The following is a 15,586-nucleotide window of genomic DNA, read 5'->3' as shown; positions in this document are numbered from 1 at the left end:
TATTGTTCGTGTTTGTTTATAAACGTTCTCTTGTATTTCTAGGAGTTTGGTTCCTTACATTCTTTCCTACTAAGAAGCCAATTTTAAAGCAGGTATGGTCAAAATCAGTGAATAATTCACGAAAGAGGAACACATGGGATCTGGGTAACAGGGAAGGTATCAATGAAAGAGAGGCAAAAGGATGAATAGTTGAGAAACCCAGGAAAATATTGGACTCCAAAGGGGGTAAAGATATCAGACTTGAGAAACGATTAAGATTTAGTGATTGACACAAAGAAAAGCTATACAAATTTAAAATGTGTTGTGTTCTTAACTCTAGAAAAAGTAAAATGTGTTCAAGAAAAGAAACATAATCAGTCCTACCAATTTAGCATGAACAATTGTCATGTCATAAAAATGCAAACATTGAATATTTATTTAATAAAAATTGTGTGATGACTATGACGGAAGAATGGATGAGGAAAGCAAAATAGAAAATCAACATATGTCTACAGTTGAGGAGGCAAGAGATAGCAACATAAGTATATTACTTAGAAATATGATGGTATGTGTTAGAAGAAATGTCAAAATAACCTGAAAGTAGAGGGCACTGGAGAGCAGGTGGTGGGGTAGGGTTAGAATGAGGACTGGGTTTCATGGTAAGTCATTTAGCACTATTTGACTTCTTAAGGAGATGCACATAATGTTTCCACAAAAATGTATTTAAGGAAATAATGTAACAAAAGAAATACAGTAGCCCCCCTTATCTATGGTTTCATTTTCCATGATTTCAGTTACCTACAGTCAACTGTGGTCCAAAGATATTAAATGGAGAATTCTAGAAGTAAACAATTCATAAGTTTTAAATTGTATGCCCTTCTGAATAGTGTGATAAAATCTCACTCCATCCCTTCTTCATCACAAGAATAAGGGTGGAGCACAGTACAATAAGGTATTTTGAGAGAGGGAGAGAGAACACAGTCACATAACATTTATTTCAGTATATTCTTATAATTGTTCTATTTTATTATTAGCTATTGTTGTTAATCTCTTACTGTTGCCAAATTTATGAATTAAACTTTATCATAGTCATGTATGTATAGAAAGAAATATAGAATATATACAGTTTGGTACTATCCTTGATTTTAAGCATCCATTGGGAATCATGGAACGCATTCCTATAGAAAAGAGGGACTATTGTACTAATTTGAGATATAATGGACATCACAAATATACGCATGTTAATAAGCCCAAGTGTATGAAAATCTACATGACCTAATCTTTGTGACAATATTTCCTAAGCCATAAACAAATAAATAAGACATGTCATTTAATGACTAAAAGCATAGGATTTGGTAGTTTGGACAAGGAGTAAAGGGAAAGGAGGGACAAATGCTTAACAAATCAAAGGCACGGTGTCTGTGTTCCAGGATCTTGCATTTGGTTGAAAAAAGAGATCAATCTCACAGGCGAGAGAGAGTGGGAACCTAATGATTCTTCCTGGAGAAAAAAAATAAATAAACAGAAACTTTTTATGAGCCTTGCTATCTATGTCTCCTGGAGATTTCCTATGAGCTGTTTTACAAGATTCAGAAGAAAACGTGGCTTTATGACACTTCCAGAGGAAAGAGAATCATCGCCTTTAAGTTGGAAGACATGTCAATCCCTTATTTTACATATGAGGCACTAAGCCTAAAAGAAGCTCTGTATCTTTACCAAGTTCATACATCCCATCTGGGACCAGAACCAGTCTTCTAATATCACTTATATTTTCTGGTGAATGTGTGACTGCTGAATACTAAATTGGGAAGAATGTACTAAAGTTGTTTGAGATGAGAATAATCATAATTGGTTTTCTAATATTGTTTCATTAATAAAACAATAAAAATAAAAAATATTAATAAAATATTATTAACCACTTGTACAGCACTTTCAAATGTGTCTTTATCTTCATTATCCACGTAATCCTAACAGTCTTGTGCTGATGACAAAATTCAGGTTCAGAAAGGATTACTGATATGTCAGGAAAAAGCAAGTCAGTACCTAGGTGTTCTGACTCGCCCAATGTGGAAGCTCTTCTCTTTCATTATGACACACACTATGACATTAGAGAGCAATTATGCAAAATGACTTCATACTTTAAAATATTTTAAGTTAAATCTATAACTTCTTAACAGTGGTTAAAATAAATGAATTATTTCAGCTTTGAATTATTAATCTTCTGAATGGATAGGAGCAGGAATATTCAAAATGGACATGGTGGAAGAAAATCTGGGATAAGAGCCTTGCATATCTAATTAGGGCTGCACAACATCTAACGCAGTGGTTCCCTTTGGCAATATACCAATATCATTTCTCCAAGTAAAACTTAATTTTGTCACTTTAATTCTTAAAGATGCTAAAGCAAAAAGTTTAAATGGTCAAGCAATGTTGAAAATAACAAAGGGCAATTTCTTTCTCTCTGAAGATGGCCTTTCATGGATTTTCTAAGAAGACTCTAAACCACTGACCCCCTGACTCATGAAAACCAACTTGCAATTTCATGCACATAGTTGTGCAGCTGTCCAATTCATGCACACACATCCACATGTAGGATGTTTTGGTGTCAAAGAGCTGTATCTACTTGACAAATACTTCCATGCTCTAAGATCTCTTTTCCATCTTCCCCCATAAGGCAAAAGAAATGTAAAGATTAATGTCATTAATTGATCCATACTCTTCCCTCTGGAAAATACAAACCATAAAGCATCAGTATGGCATTGTACTAATAGCTTTAAAAGCTGGCTTAAAGGATCATTAATTTTGCGTTTGTAAGAAAGTCTGAAGTGTATGCCTTGCATTCTTATTCAAAGGTTCAATCAATAAGATCATCCCCGCTGCTTGCATTCTAAATAGCAATGCACACATTTAGTACATGCAGAAGTATAAATAGGCATGTATCTACTTATGTGAGTATATCCTAGTAACATGAAGTTAGATTCTACCCATGTGGCTTGTTTATGTATAGGAGATTGAATTTTTCAGGGAGGGCAATTTTTTACTGATTTTTGAATAACTACTTATAAATTTGGATGAAACTAAAACAACCTCTTTGTTGTAAGGCAAATACGTCATTGGATAACTTGTCATTTAAAAAGAAAAATGGTCTTTTTACTTTTCAACCTGTTTGGGGGTGAGTAATCTGTATTGCTCCTCTATTGGATTGGACTGTGGTGTTTCTTATCCTAATGTGATGGCAATTTTTTAAAAAAGATTGTAGTTCTTTGCAATAATTCTACCCTTGATTAAGTTGATTTACTATTATGGGCATATAGTGAGATGTGAAGGAATTTTGGCATTCATGGCTCCAGTTTTTAGTTCCAGTTTTAGGTTTTAGCTTTCTAACCAAACATGGAAACCCCTGCAGTTCCTTGAATCATAGAGACTCTCTCACAGTAAGATTTTTTTAACCTGTGTCCATAAATTCCCAAGAGGTCTACAAGCAGACTTCAGGAGATCTGTATAATTTCTGACACTGCACAAAAGTCCTCTGCCCTTTTTGTGGGGAGGAAATCCATATCTTTCATCAGATTCTCAGGGATCTCTGACTCCACAGTGATTAAGAACCAGACTTTCTAATCAAATCTGACTTTGGAAAGCCTCGATTGGTTATGATTTCAGAATTATTTTCTTTCAATGTTCTTTTCAAAATCAGATTCAGACAACCTTGTATGTTATATTCAAAACCTTCTTTGAAAAATTTACATAAGAATGTTTGGCATAATCACTGATTATCCATAGTCCTTTCATAGAAAGGACTTAGAAATTTATAGTTGATGAGTGAGTACAGTTGTTCTAAGTTTATTTTTTTGGTCAGATTTGGGTTTCGGGTTTTTTAGGCAAATCTGTCTTCCTATTTCATACAAACAAGAGTTTTAAGTAGTGTCAGTAATAGAGATTCTGACTTGAACTCTGTTGTCAGAATGTATGGTAATAACTCTATAAATGAGGAATCACACTGGCATGAATTCTGAAAGGCAAAGGCTCATCAAGAGATATTTGCCTAGTATTTGACTGACCTTTGATAAAAATCATCTTTCAAATGAAATGAAGCTTCCACAGCTCTGTACTACAGGCCAAATATGCAAAAAGCCCATTAAAGAAAAGAGTTTGGTAAATTAGTTCTTTCCTATTAAAACACTTGCCTGGAAATGTGTATTTAATTATGGAGAACTACAAGAAATTTTCTAAAGGTCCTGGGAGAAAAGAATTTACTTTAGACATCCCTTTGAGAAACATAGAACCCTAGGGCCTCTTATCAAATACAGAATAGGGATTGGAAGCATCAATAGGAAGATGATACTTTCTAAGAAATTGTACCTCTTCATCTGTGAATAGGTTTATGGGATTATGGAAGCCGATCAGGGCCTGTGGTGATCTAGGCATTGTGGTAGCGGTGGTGCCACATTTTTGTGCAGTCAGACACAAACTGGCATTCAAGTGCCTACACCCTCAGGAAACATCAGAATGGTCCACAGATGGCCTCATCCTGCAAACCCTCTAAGCACATAGCAGCTACTTGGTGGCCACAGCCCTTGCCCTGAGGCAAAGTTTCCAAATTGGGGCAATGATGTCCCCCATGGTACATTTGGTTTGGGGACATTTTTGATTGTCACAATTAGGGAAGTATTACTCGTATCTAGTGGGTAGAAGCCAGAGAAACTGTTGAACAACCTATGATGTATAGGACAGCTCCACAAAACAAAGAATTATCTGACCCACTGTGTCAACAGTGCCAAGGCTGAGAAAGCCTGCCCTAAGGCCTTGCCACTTTTGCCTGCCCTCAGAGCTGTTGTTCTATTCAAACTCACACATCTCACAGGGCCACTAGAAATTAGTCCATTTGAAAGCCTTGGAAATTGCTTTGGACAGTCGAAGTAAAAAAATATCCTAGAATGTCTTCCCTTCTAGGTTAATGCCTACTCCTTTCTCCAAAATGCAGATTAAATATCATCTACAGGAAACTATTTCCCATTTTAGTGTCACATCCCCCCTCTGTCTCATAATACCATATACTTCCTCTAATTGTAGCTCTAATCAAATTGTTTCCTATTCCCCTACTATATTATACATTCATTGAAAGCTTAGGGCTTTTATTCACCCTTGTGTCTTAAAATCTACCACAGCTTGGTGCATCATAGATTCACAACAAATATATGTTGAAGAAAGAAAACAAGCCTGGGAACTGGCTTGGATTTTTCCATGCCCAACATTTATACTGGATTTATTCAAGATTGTTATCAGCAAGAACACCAGATTCAAGGATATCCAATCCCATGGCCTCTGAGCACATGACACTGGGGATGTCTCACTCCATGGCCTGTAGGTTCACCATCAGGCTGGTGGAAATTTCTGTCCAGCCACAGTCATAGCATCCATAATGACTTTTACCTGCAATGCTACAGAACAAAGACCGCCGTAGAGACAGTAAGATCTGGCCTGAGGCCTAGAACCCCAGTGTGTGAGGAACTAGGAAAAGAGCATTCTCTAACGCCATTTTTTAGGAGGAAAGAGGGCAAGCTCAATGAGCTACTTTTAATGAGCCTGACTTTGCAGTCTCCATGCAACAGAACTCCTCCCTTGGCTGAAGAAGGAAGAGGAAGAGTGTTCTGAATAAACACATGGAACGGGGTGGTGAGGCAGCCCAGCATTAGGCTCCACCAGTAATCAGCTCACTCCCATACCTAGGTACAAGTCTTCTAAAGGATCTGACTACGAGCAAGGACAATTCTTACTTTGGCTGCCTATATATATATATATTACACCAGAAACCACAAGAAAGAGTAAGAACTAAGTTTAGAATGATTATAAATGTGTTTTGTGTTAAAAACAATAATCTTGGGATTATAACATGAAGATGTATCATGTTGAAAATGGGAAAAGAGCTCTCGCAGACTTACAGCAAATCAACGGTAATTTGTTCTGTACATTATTGTGGACTATAAAACAAAATGATGTAATTGTTCCAAACAGCATGGGGCTGTTGCCTTACATTGTGCTATTATTTGACAAAGTATGTCAAATAGTATTTCAGCAAAATACTTAACATAGTTATAAGTGAAACATTCCTGATATGAGCTGGCATCAGGAAAAAAAGACAGGGACATTTCAGAAGATTGAATTTTATTTTCCATTGATAAACACAACATAAATAACATACATTTATTAAATACACAGACTAGCTATGACTTGAATGCCAACAAAATGCTAATGTACTTTTTATAGTCTCCTTTATTCTTTGTTTCCACAGTATTGAAGACCAGCCTTTACAACACACTGGAATATATGTTTAAATATAGTGAAGATAACTACCTAAAAAGCTTTACATAGAGGTGGCAAAATATACCTTCCCACTCAACCAAGTGTGGAGGGGTGGGATGGCGAAAGGAGGTGAACTGTATGCTTTTTATACTAAGCTTTACAATATGGATTAAAGTGCCAATGATTGCAGTTCTTCCTTAGGTGTACTATATAAATAGTACTTACATTTTTTTCACTTTAAACAAATCAAGATCATCAGCAGCTATTTTTAATTCGTTTGCTTAAACAACCTTATACTATTTACACAAAAACATTTGGTAAAAGAAAAGAAGATCTCTGTCTGTGTCTCTCTGTCTCTGTCTCTCTGTCTCTGTCTCTCTCTCTCAGAAGAGTTGTGAAGGAAGAGAGTTTAGTGGCCAATGATGATCTGAGTGAACTTATCACTTGTTTTTATAGAAAAAAGCCTTGGCCACTCCTCACTTCGTCCTACTGATGCTCAAGAGTGCAAAGATAAATGCAGTCCCTTCCTCTGTCTGCTTCCAGGGTCTTGCCTAAAAGATGAAGAATTTTCACAGGTTGGAAGTGGACAGGTTCTCCATTATATCTTTCTCTATGTCCTCTACCCTATCCCTCCTGCCTCCCTGCATTAGTACCCTTTCAAAAGTAGAAAGAACATTGAAATGTATCAGTAAGTTACATGTATTTTCCCCTGCTTAACATTACAGTTTTGATTTCTACAGAAATTGAAAACTGTATAAGAAAACTATTTTCAAATTACTATTAAAGTTCAGTGTTTAGCTAGCTTTGGCTAGATATCTGATTTACTTTAAACTAAAGAATCAAAACTTTCTAATTCTAAAGCATTTCACAATGGAATTTAAGAGCTGCACATCTGAAAATAACTTGAGAGGTAGGGTCATCTCTGAGATGCTCAAAAAGTATTTACTCCTGATGGTAATCTCTTTCCTTACTACCTTGACTCCCATAATAAAATTGCTCCATCAAAGCAGACTTATTAAAAAACAGATTCAGATCTGTTTCATAAATGAGGGCATTGACATATTGAAAATATAAAGCTGTTTTCTCTCCTCTTAAAAACAATCCCGGCTTCACCAATAGTAAATATTTCTGTGACTTTCTCTCTAAGAGAGAATGCATAGTGAGGTTAGAGGCATGAGGGTAGGGGGAATCAGTCTAGTTCCCAATGAAGAAATATGCAGCCCAGCAGATATTTTGGGTTGCTTTTTATATAAAACTGATTGATGCAAAGCTTCTGAAAATAAAATAATTTATATTCTTAATAAAGAAAATATGTGACATATAAGTTAATATAATATATATGATTAAATCATATTTCTAGAGAATTGTAATGTACTATTATGGTATCACACAGTAATGGTATATAACTAAACTGGTATACATTATAAGTCTTTAAATAGAATCTTCATTTTAGAAACTATAAAATAGAAAATAGATAAAAAAATTTCCCTAATATTTTCTCTAATTCTCTGATTCATATTACATATGTAATCTCAACTTATTAGTTTCCTTATAATACTGAACTGATGTCAGTTTCTTTTAAAATGTGTATGTGAGTTTAGGTTGATTTTTAAATTGTGTAAATTGGCTCTATCATAAACTATGTCATGAAGCATCACAGACATATGTCACCTCTTATCAGCATTTTATTGCAACTCAGAAAACAGTCCTATGGACTTAGCCACAGTTGCACAATTCTGCACATTTATTTAGACCCAAATTTTAACAGATTGTGAGACATATAAAAGCACAAAGCAAGTAATAAACAAGCACTTGTGATAAAAATATGTCACGGTTGATGACCTAAAGTTTTAATACAGATAAGACAGAAATTTTAATTATTTAAATAAAGCTTTGAGTGCATTTATAGTAATAAATACTCTGCAGTCTCACTGTCACTCATCTCCTAGTATCCCGTTTATTCCAAGAGAAGCTTTTGGAGTTAAATGATGAAAATAAGTAGGGATTTGGAGTATTTTCATGGTCATGGAAAAAGAAAAGCAGGCAATATGCATGCCTATAGTCTCAATGAACAAAATCTTCCTGTTTTCAGTCTCTGATTTGATCACAACCCCCAAAAAACATATTAAGTGATTTTGGTATGGAAGAGATTGAATGCTAATCACTAATTTGGGGTCAAAAGCCAAGAAAAATATAAAAAGCACTGAATAAATAAAAGACCTAATCCACTTGAAAATCTAACATTAGAATACTGCCACAGAGTGACCACCTTATTAAAATACTGCTTGTTAGAGTTTTAAGTTTATCTTTTAATCAATGCTGACAGAGTCACGGGATCTTTCATACTTAACTTTCATGAGATTCTACATTTTTTCTGTAACATGGCCAAGAAATCTTTCATGAAATAAAGAGGTGTTAAGTAAAAATATATACACACCTTTAATTTCTGGCAGGATTAAACACTTACATTTACTTAAAATATCTTGGTATATAGCATTAGGTAAATTTGGTAAATCTTGAGATAGCACATTTTGTTTCTTTAATTTAGAAATATTTTCAAGACATTCACTATACCTATTTTATTTGAAAAGTAAACTGTTCTTATTGGATAGTATGTCATCATTCTCTTCTATGACACAACATAGTGTATAAATTCATTGTTTGGAAAATCAGGACTGCTTTGTAAAATCAACACTTGTTGATTTCACATATATTTCTACATTCCATACACTCTCTCCTTTCTACATGATTTTCTAGGCCTCTAATTGTTTTTTAACCAATACTTCATAGTTCAGGAATTGTCCTAATTTATGCATGCATTTTTCCTCCTCAGATATACACATGGATAAACTAAGTGTATGAGAGTGAACTTAAAGGCCAATAAACTTAAACTTAGAAACAGACTAAAATGCCCTTCTTCAGGGACTGTAGATGTCTACTTTTCTAACCACATCTAGAGCGTCAGCATACTGCCTCTGAAATCTAACCTCAAGTATCATCCGAAGGCTAAAATCATTTGGGATTTTTGCTTCTTATCAGGTTTTCCCTGGACTAACAAATGGCTGTGTAGATAACGGAACTCACATGCCATTTACACAATTTCTTTTTTTTCCATTTCCTTTTCAAGCTTGTTCAAAAGCTGCCAATCATCCACTCCTACCATGTATCCCCTGGGCAGGAATTTATTCTGTAGTTTAGTGTAAGTTTCGGGCTCTTTTGTCTATTTTTGTGGTTTGACGAAAAGTGATATTCTTTTGACAATCATCTCCATTATCATTTGGAAGTATTAGTCTCCTAAAGTATTAGTACAAACAAAGCACCTTTTTGTATAGTAATGTGACATTACATCTTTGAAGATAAATTCATATTTCTGTAATTAAATAAGCAGAAGCCATTCACTGTATCAGCTTGATGAACTGTAATGGCATGAAGCACTTTAACTATATTGCATATGCCTCGCTAATGTACACTCAGTTTTGGCAGACTTTTATTTATTTATGCACTGAACAAATATTTATTGGATAATTTTTATATTATAGATGCTATACTAGGTGCTGAAAGAAAGAACCCAATCATGCTCATACCACTCAAATGCATACCGCCTGTGGGCCTATTTGATTGTAAACTAGGGTCAGAAGACCACCCAAGAGGTAAAGCTTCTTTAGTATCGGTCATATAAGTACATTTTTTTTCCTTAAGATAAAGTAGGTTGTTTTGTCTTATACCCCATAAAGTGACCTATAGGATTACCCAATTCTATGGCTTAGAGAGATTTTACAATGGGGTTTCAGTAGAAATTATTACTCATCTTTCCCAAAATTTAGATTAGTGGAACCATGATGAATTACATAAACACTTTCAGCAGATTCTGTCTTCTGACTCAATTTGACATGGCCATTTATATTGATTATTGTTCATTGACCTAAACTGATGTATGTATTAATCTAATAGATATAGCGTACACGTTAGAATTCTTTCTTCTCGAAATGCCTACTAAGCACAAAGAAAAATGCAGTTACTATACAAAGTATAAATCTCAAGCTTTTAAAAAACTAGGAAAGCAATGAAATAGCCTGCAATTAAAACCAATTAAAATGGATTTACAAAATGAATGTGCCAAAGAATGTGACAGCATTTTGGGTAGGTTTAACTTAAAGGACCACTGTGTTTGATGGGGACACTTTTGTAAAAACTGCAATTCCCAAAACTTAATGTAGTGATCTACTTGTGCCACAAAGATGTCAAGCTTAGCTATCAAGGTTTGTATTCATGTATATTGTAGGAAAGACATTTTAATAATAAATATTTAGATAGAGTTACTTTGAGGACAGGGCAGAGAAAGAGCTGCAACAGGCCAAAATTATTCATTTTCTTATCCTATAAATAGGCCAAACAATGGAAAGTCTTCATCAAATCTTCAAAATATTTATTTGTTGTAGAATCAGAGTTGGTATTTGAAGATTCAAAAGACCAGAGAATACTTTTGGTGGAAAAATCAGAGGAAATAATTAATCAGAGTACCCATATTTTGCTCAAAGCAGTTGTTACACCGCATTTGGAAAAATCACTTCACTGTCTCTTATAGATCAGTTTCATGAATCTTCTCCAGGCTTGTAGGAATGCAAAATGTATTCAAAAGAAAGAATATTTAGCAATTTGGTAGTCACGAACTCTTATTCACGTAAGGAGCAAACCTAATTATCAACCCAACCAGAACTTAAACTCTGTAAGGTTAGGAGCTAATTTGATATAATGAGCAATATTTAAATAACTCAGTATCAATGAATATTCTGGATATGTGATACTTTTTTTCATCCAATTTAAACTCTCCTAAAAATGTAAGGGTGGGGGAATGACAGAGGGAAAGTAGAGAAACAATGAAAGAGAACACAGAGACCAATGTCCCTGAACAAAAACAAATCGCTATCTCCTTGTCTTCAGTGATATATGCGGTTAAATCCCCCATGTGCTCAGTATACTGGAAGAGTAGCTATCCCTGCCTCCCACCAATAGACGAAGGTCATTTATAAAAAATGTTTTCATCACATAATTAATCACATTCAACTACAAATGGCAGAGACCCAAAAAACACTAGACTGCTATTAATATATTTTTGTTTGTGTTTCAATACTTTTGGCACATAAGGGATTATCTATGATTCTGAGACTATTTAGCTTTATATCAAAAATTCCACTTCAATGCATAAACAGTGGCATGCCAGAGATGCCTAACTTCACAGTAAGGTTTAGGGATATTTGTTGCCAAAAGCTGTGAACATGCAAGGTAATTAAGTGTTCTCTTTCATGCTCCTGTCTGTATTATTTCATTAGATAATGAGATAGGCTGCCCTTTCTGTCCATCATTAGAGCAGCTGGAGACAGCATTTGCTACCTGGCAAAACTTTCGAAGAAGGATCTTTCTTAGCAGCAGATAAACCCAAGGATCCAAGATCTGGTTCAATGAAGCCAGGCGAACAGCTATTAAGAAGAAGCTGCATTCTTTCTCCTTTCCTGTGTGTGTCTTGCAGTGCTCAACTGATGTCTGATTGAAGATCATTTTCAACATCATTATCTAAAAAAGGACAAATAATTATTCCAAAGATTATTAATAAGGTCATGTGTATCTCCTCTACACAGTACTTTGCATAGAAGATTTTCAATAAATTGGTTGTAGAATTGAAATGATTAATTCAAGCAACATTTATAGTCACAGAACACAGTCCTAAATTATACAAAACATTCCTATGAATTTTCCCACATTTTTGGCTATTTGACATGATGCAGCTTTTTAAAACACACATTGTTCTCAGGCTCTTGGTCCTTGGAATTTAAGAAGCTTGAAAATAACAAATCTCAAAATTAGCCAAAGTCATATGTCTTGTTGCAGAAAATACCTGTAGGTTGACACCCAAATTATAGCAAACACTTCAACAACATCCTAAACATATTTAATGTTTAAACTTCAGTAGTTCTTACTGAAAAAATTAAATCCAGTGAAGAAAGAGTGGGAGCAAGAAATGGGAAAATAATATTGTTATTATTAGTGCTGTTAGTATTTCTGAATCCTTACCTTTTGCCAAGCACTGTGTCAAGTTCTTCATGTGCATTTAATAAATAATATAAGATAGATACTATTACCGCCTCCTTTTTATAATCGTAAAAACCAAGATTTAATGATGTGAAATGTCTGAGCCAAACTTAAACCCAAGTTCACTAACGCCATATAACATATGGCATTATTTTTTTTGTATCTGCCCCATGCCCTCAAACATGCTAGAATGTAAATTCCACGATGGCAGGGATTTGGGACTATTTTTTTCCCCACTAGTATATTCCCAGTGCCTAGACCAATATTTACCAGGTAGTAGGTTCTCAATGAATATTTGTACATGAACAAATATTTATATTTGAATGAATATATGATATATGAATATATGAATATAACATTACACAACATATATATATTTATATTTGAATTAATACATACTTGTGAATGAATATTTGTGATTTCCACAGAAGTGAAAAATGAAGGTTCATGTGCATATGAAAATATGTTTAAACTCATTAATCATAATCACTAATCATCAAGAATGTAAATTAAGACAAAATAAGATGCCATTTTTCACCCACTAGATTGACCAAAATGAAGAAATGTGACTATATCAAATATTAATGAGGATATGTATGGAACAACAAAGACTCTTTCACATACTACTCTGAGTGTAAACTGGAACAAGCATCTTAGAAAACAATTTGGCACTATTTCACTTGCTACCTCCCAGCGAGACTTCCCACACCAGGAGTTGTGTGTATGACTGTTCATAACAGCATTGTTCATATTCGCAAAAAAAGCAGGAACAACCCAAACATGGATTCACATTTGCATGCAGAGAGAGGAGTCGACTTTGTAACTGGCCACTTCATTCACCTTTCTAGACCTACACAGCTATTGAGCACTTGAAATGTGGATGGAGCACATAGAGATGTTAGAATATGTAATATTTATTATGTAATAAATGATAAAAAACACTTATTACATAATAAATATTAAACATTATCAAATAATTATTAAATGTTAAACATTTATTACATAATAATACTTATTAAAATTAATGTCACTTGTATGTTTTTTAAACTTTTTTTTTACAAGGCTACTAGAAAACTTAAGATTATCTATGTGGCTTGCATTTGTTGCTTACAGTACATTTTTCTCTCTTGAGGCTCACACTTATGAGGATGTTGTCCCCTCAGGTCACATGCCTCAAATGGAATTTAACATCCCTGAGCATTCAAAACACCTCTAACCAGACTCTTCCAGCAATGGTACTTTCTTCTTTACACCATTTGTTTTTTTTTTTTTTTTTTTTTTTTTTTTTTTTTTTTTCCCCCTTTTTTTTTTTTTTTCCCCCTTTTTTTTTTTTTTTCCCCCTTTTTTTTTTTTTTTCCCCCTTTTTTTTTTTTTTTCCCCCTTTTTTTTTTTTTTTCCCCCTTTTTTTTTTTTTTTCCCCCTTTTTTTTTTTTTTTCCCCCTTTTTTTTTTTTTTTCCCCCTTTTTTTTTTTTTTTCCCCCTTTTTTTTTTTTTTTCCCCCTTTTTTTTTTTTTTTCCCCCTTTTTTTTTTTTTTTAATAGTTTTTAAGGTAGCCCCTAATTATTTTTTTAATTTTATTTAGATTTATTTTTGTGGGGTACAGTGTGTTGTTTCAATACATGCATATACTGCACAATAATTCACTGAGGGTAGACAGCAGAGTTTTGTGCGTGTTAGTCCACCACTTCTCTTCCCCCCTCACCCCCTTCCCTTCCTGGCCTCTGGTAACCATTATTCTATCCTCTACTTCTATGAGAACCTTTTTTTTTTTAGATTCCATATATGGCCACCAAGCACATGAAAAATGCTCAAAATCACTAATCATTAGGGTAATGCAAATTAAAGCTACAATGAGATATCATCTCACTCCAGTTAGAATGTTTATTATTGACAAGACAGAAAACAAATGCTAGTGCAGATGTGGAGAAAAGGCACTTTCTTACATTCACCCTGGCTCAGTGCATTCAAAGCACTCTTTAAATTCTTCTTTTGCTTCATTCTCTGCAATGCATTTTGCTCTTGTTCCATTGTTATCCTAGTTCAGGTCCCCCTCTCATTTAAATTATAGTAATAACAGACACCCATATGGTACATGCTATGGATTGAATGTTTGTGCTCCCCCCAAATTCATATGTTGAAGCCCTGACCCCCAATGTGATGGTATTAAGAGGTATACTTTATTTAAAGAAAGGAGATGGTTATTCTCTTCATTAATAAATATTCATTATTATACACCAAATTTACTTATATATGTCTACATTAATATCTTCTGATGCTGCTTTATTGTCCTATGAACTAAATATTACCACCTCCCACTGTAGTAGGGAGAATAATGGCCCCCTCACAAAGATATCCACTTCTCAGTCTTTGGGACCTGTGCATATGCTACTACACATGGCAAAAAGGACTACTGATGTGATTAAGGTTAAGGACTATGAGGTGGGAAGATTATCCTGGGTTATCTGAGTGGGCCCATTGCAGTCACAGGGGTCCTTAAAATCAGAGTACCTTTCCCAGCTGTGGTCAGAGGCAGATATGACTACAGAAGGGTCAGAGATGCAATGTTGCTAGCCTTGAAGATGGAGGAAGGGAGCCATATGTTAAGGAATGTAGGGAGCCTCCTCTGGAAACTGGAGAAGGCAACAAAATGATTCTCCCTCAGAGCCTCCAGAAAGTAATGCAGCCCTTTGGACATCTTGATTTTAACCCATTGAGACCCAAGTCAGACTTCTAACCTACAGAAGTGTAAGAGAAATTTGTGTTGCTTTTAAGTATCAAGTTTGGGGTAATTTGTTATAGCAGCAGTGGAAAACTAATACACCCGTAATATACCTACACACAATGATCTATTGTATTAGTCTGTTTTGTGTTGCTATAACAGAATACCTGAGATTGGTCAATTTATAAAGAACAGAGGTTTATTTGGCTCACAATTCTGGGACAGCTACATCTTGTGTGGGCCTCAGGCTGCTTCTACTCAAGGCAGAAAGTGGCAGCAGCCGGCGGGTACAAGCAGATCACACGGTGAAAGGAAGCAAGAGAGAGAGAGATGAGGTGCCAGGGTCTTTTAAGCAACCAGCTCTCTGCGAACTAACAGAGCGAGAACTCACTCACTATCCCCACCCCCAGGGAGAGCATTAATCCGTGGGATCTGCCCCCATGACTCAATCAGTTTCCAACACGGCCACGTTGGGGATCAGATGTCCACATAACTTTGGCG

At 34.9% G+C, this 15,586-nt stretch overlaps 1 protein-coding gene across 1 annotated transcript in view; it reads right to left on the bottom strand.

Moving 5' to 3' along the window:
• LOC103608188 (prostaglandin E2 receptor EP3 subtype-like) overlaps positions 1-13,116 on the bottom strand; it is a 44,325-nt gene extending 31,209 nt beyond the window's left edge. The window contains exons 1-2 of the mRNA XM_008592634.1: positions 13,054-13,116; positions 11,671-11,850 (exon numbers count right to left, since the gene is read on the bottom strand). Coding sequence (XP_008590856.1) covers positions 11,671-11,850; positions 13,054-13,116 — 243 coding nt within the window. The remainder of the gene's footprint in view (positions 1-11,670; positions 11,851-13,053) is intronic.
• Between the last annotated feature and the right edge of the window lie 2,470 nt (positions 13,117-15,586).

The sequence above is a fragment of the Galeopterus variegatus genome, unplaced genomic scaffold (genome assembly GCF_000696425.1).
Source record: "Galeopterus variegatus unplaced genomic scaffold, G_variegatus-3.0.2 Scaffold8120, whole genome shotgun sequence".
In the NCBI taxonomy this organism is placed as follows: Eukaryota; Metazoa; Chordata; class Mammalia; order Dermoptera; family Cynocephalidae; genus Galeopterus; species Galeopterus variegatus.
Note: the sequence above shows the minus strand (reverse complement) of the source record. Positions and strands in the feature narration are given on the sequence as shown.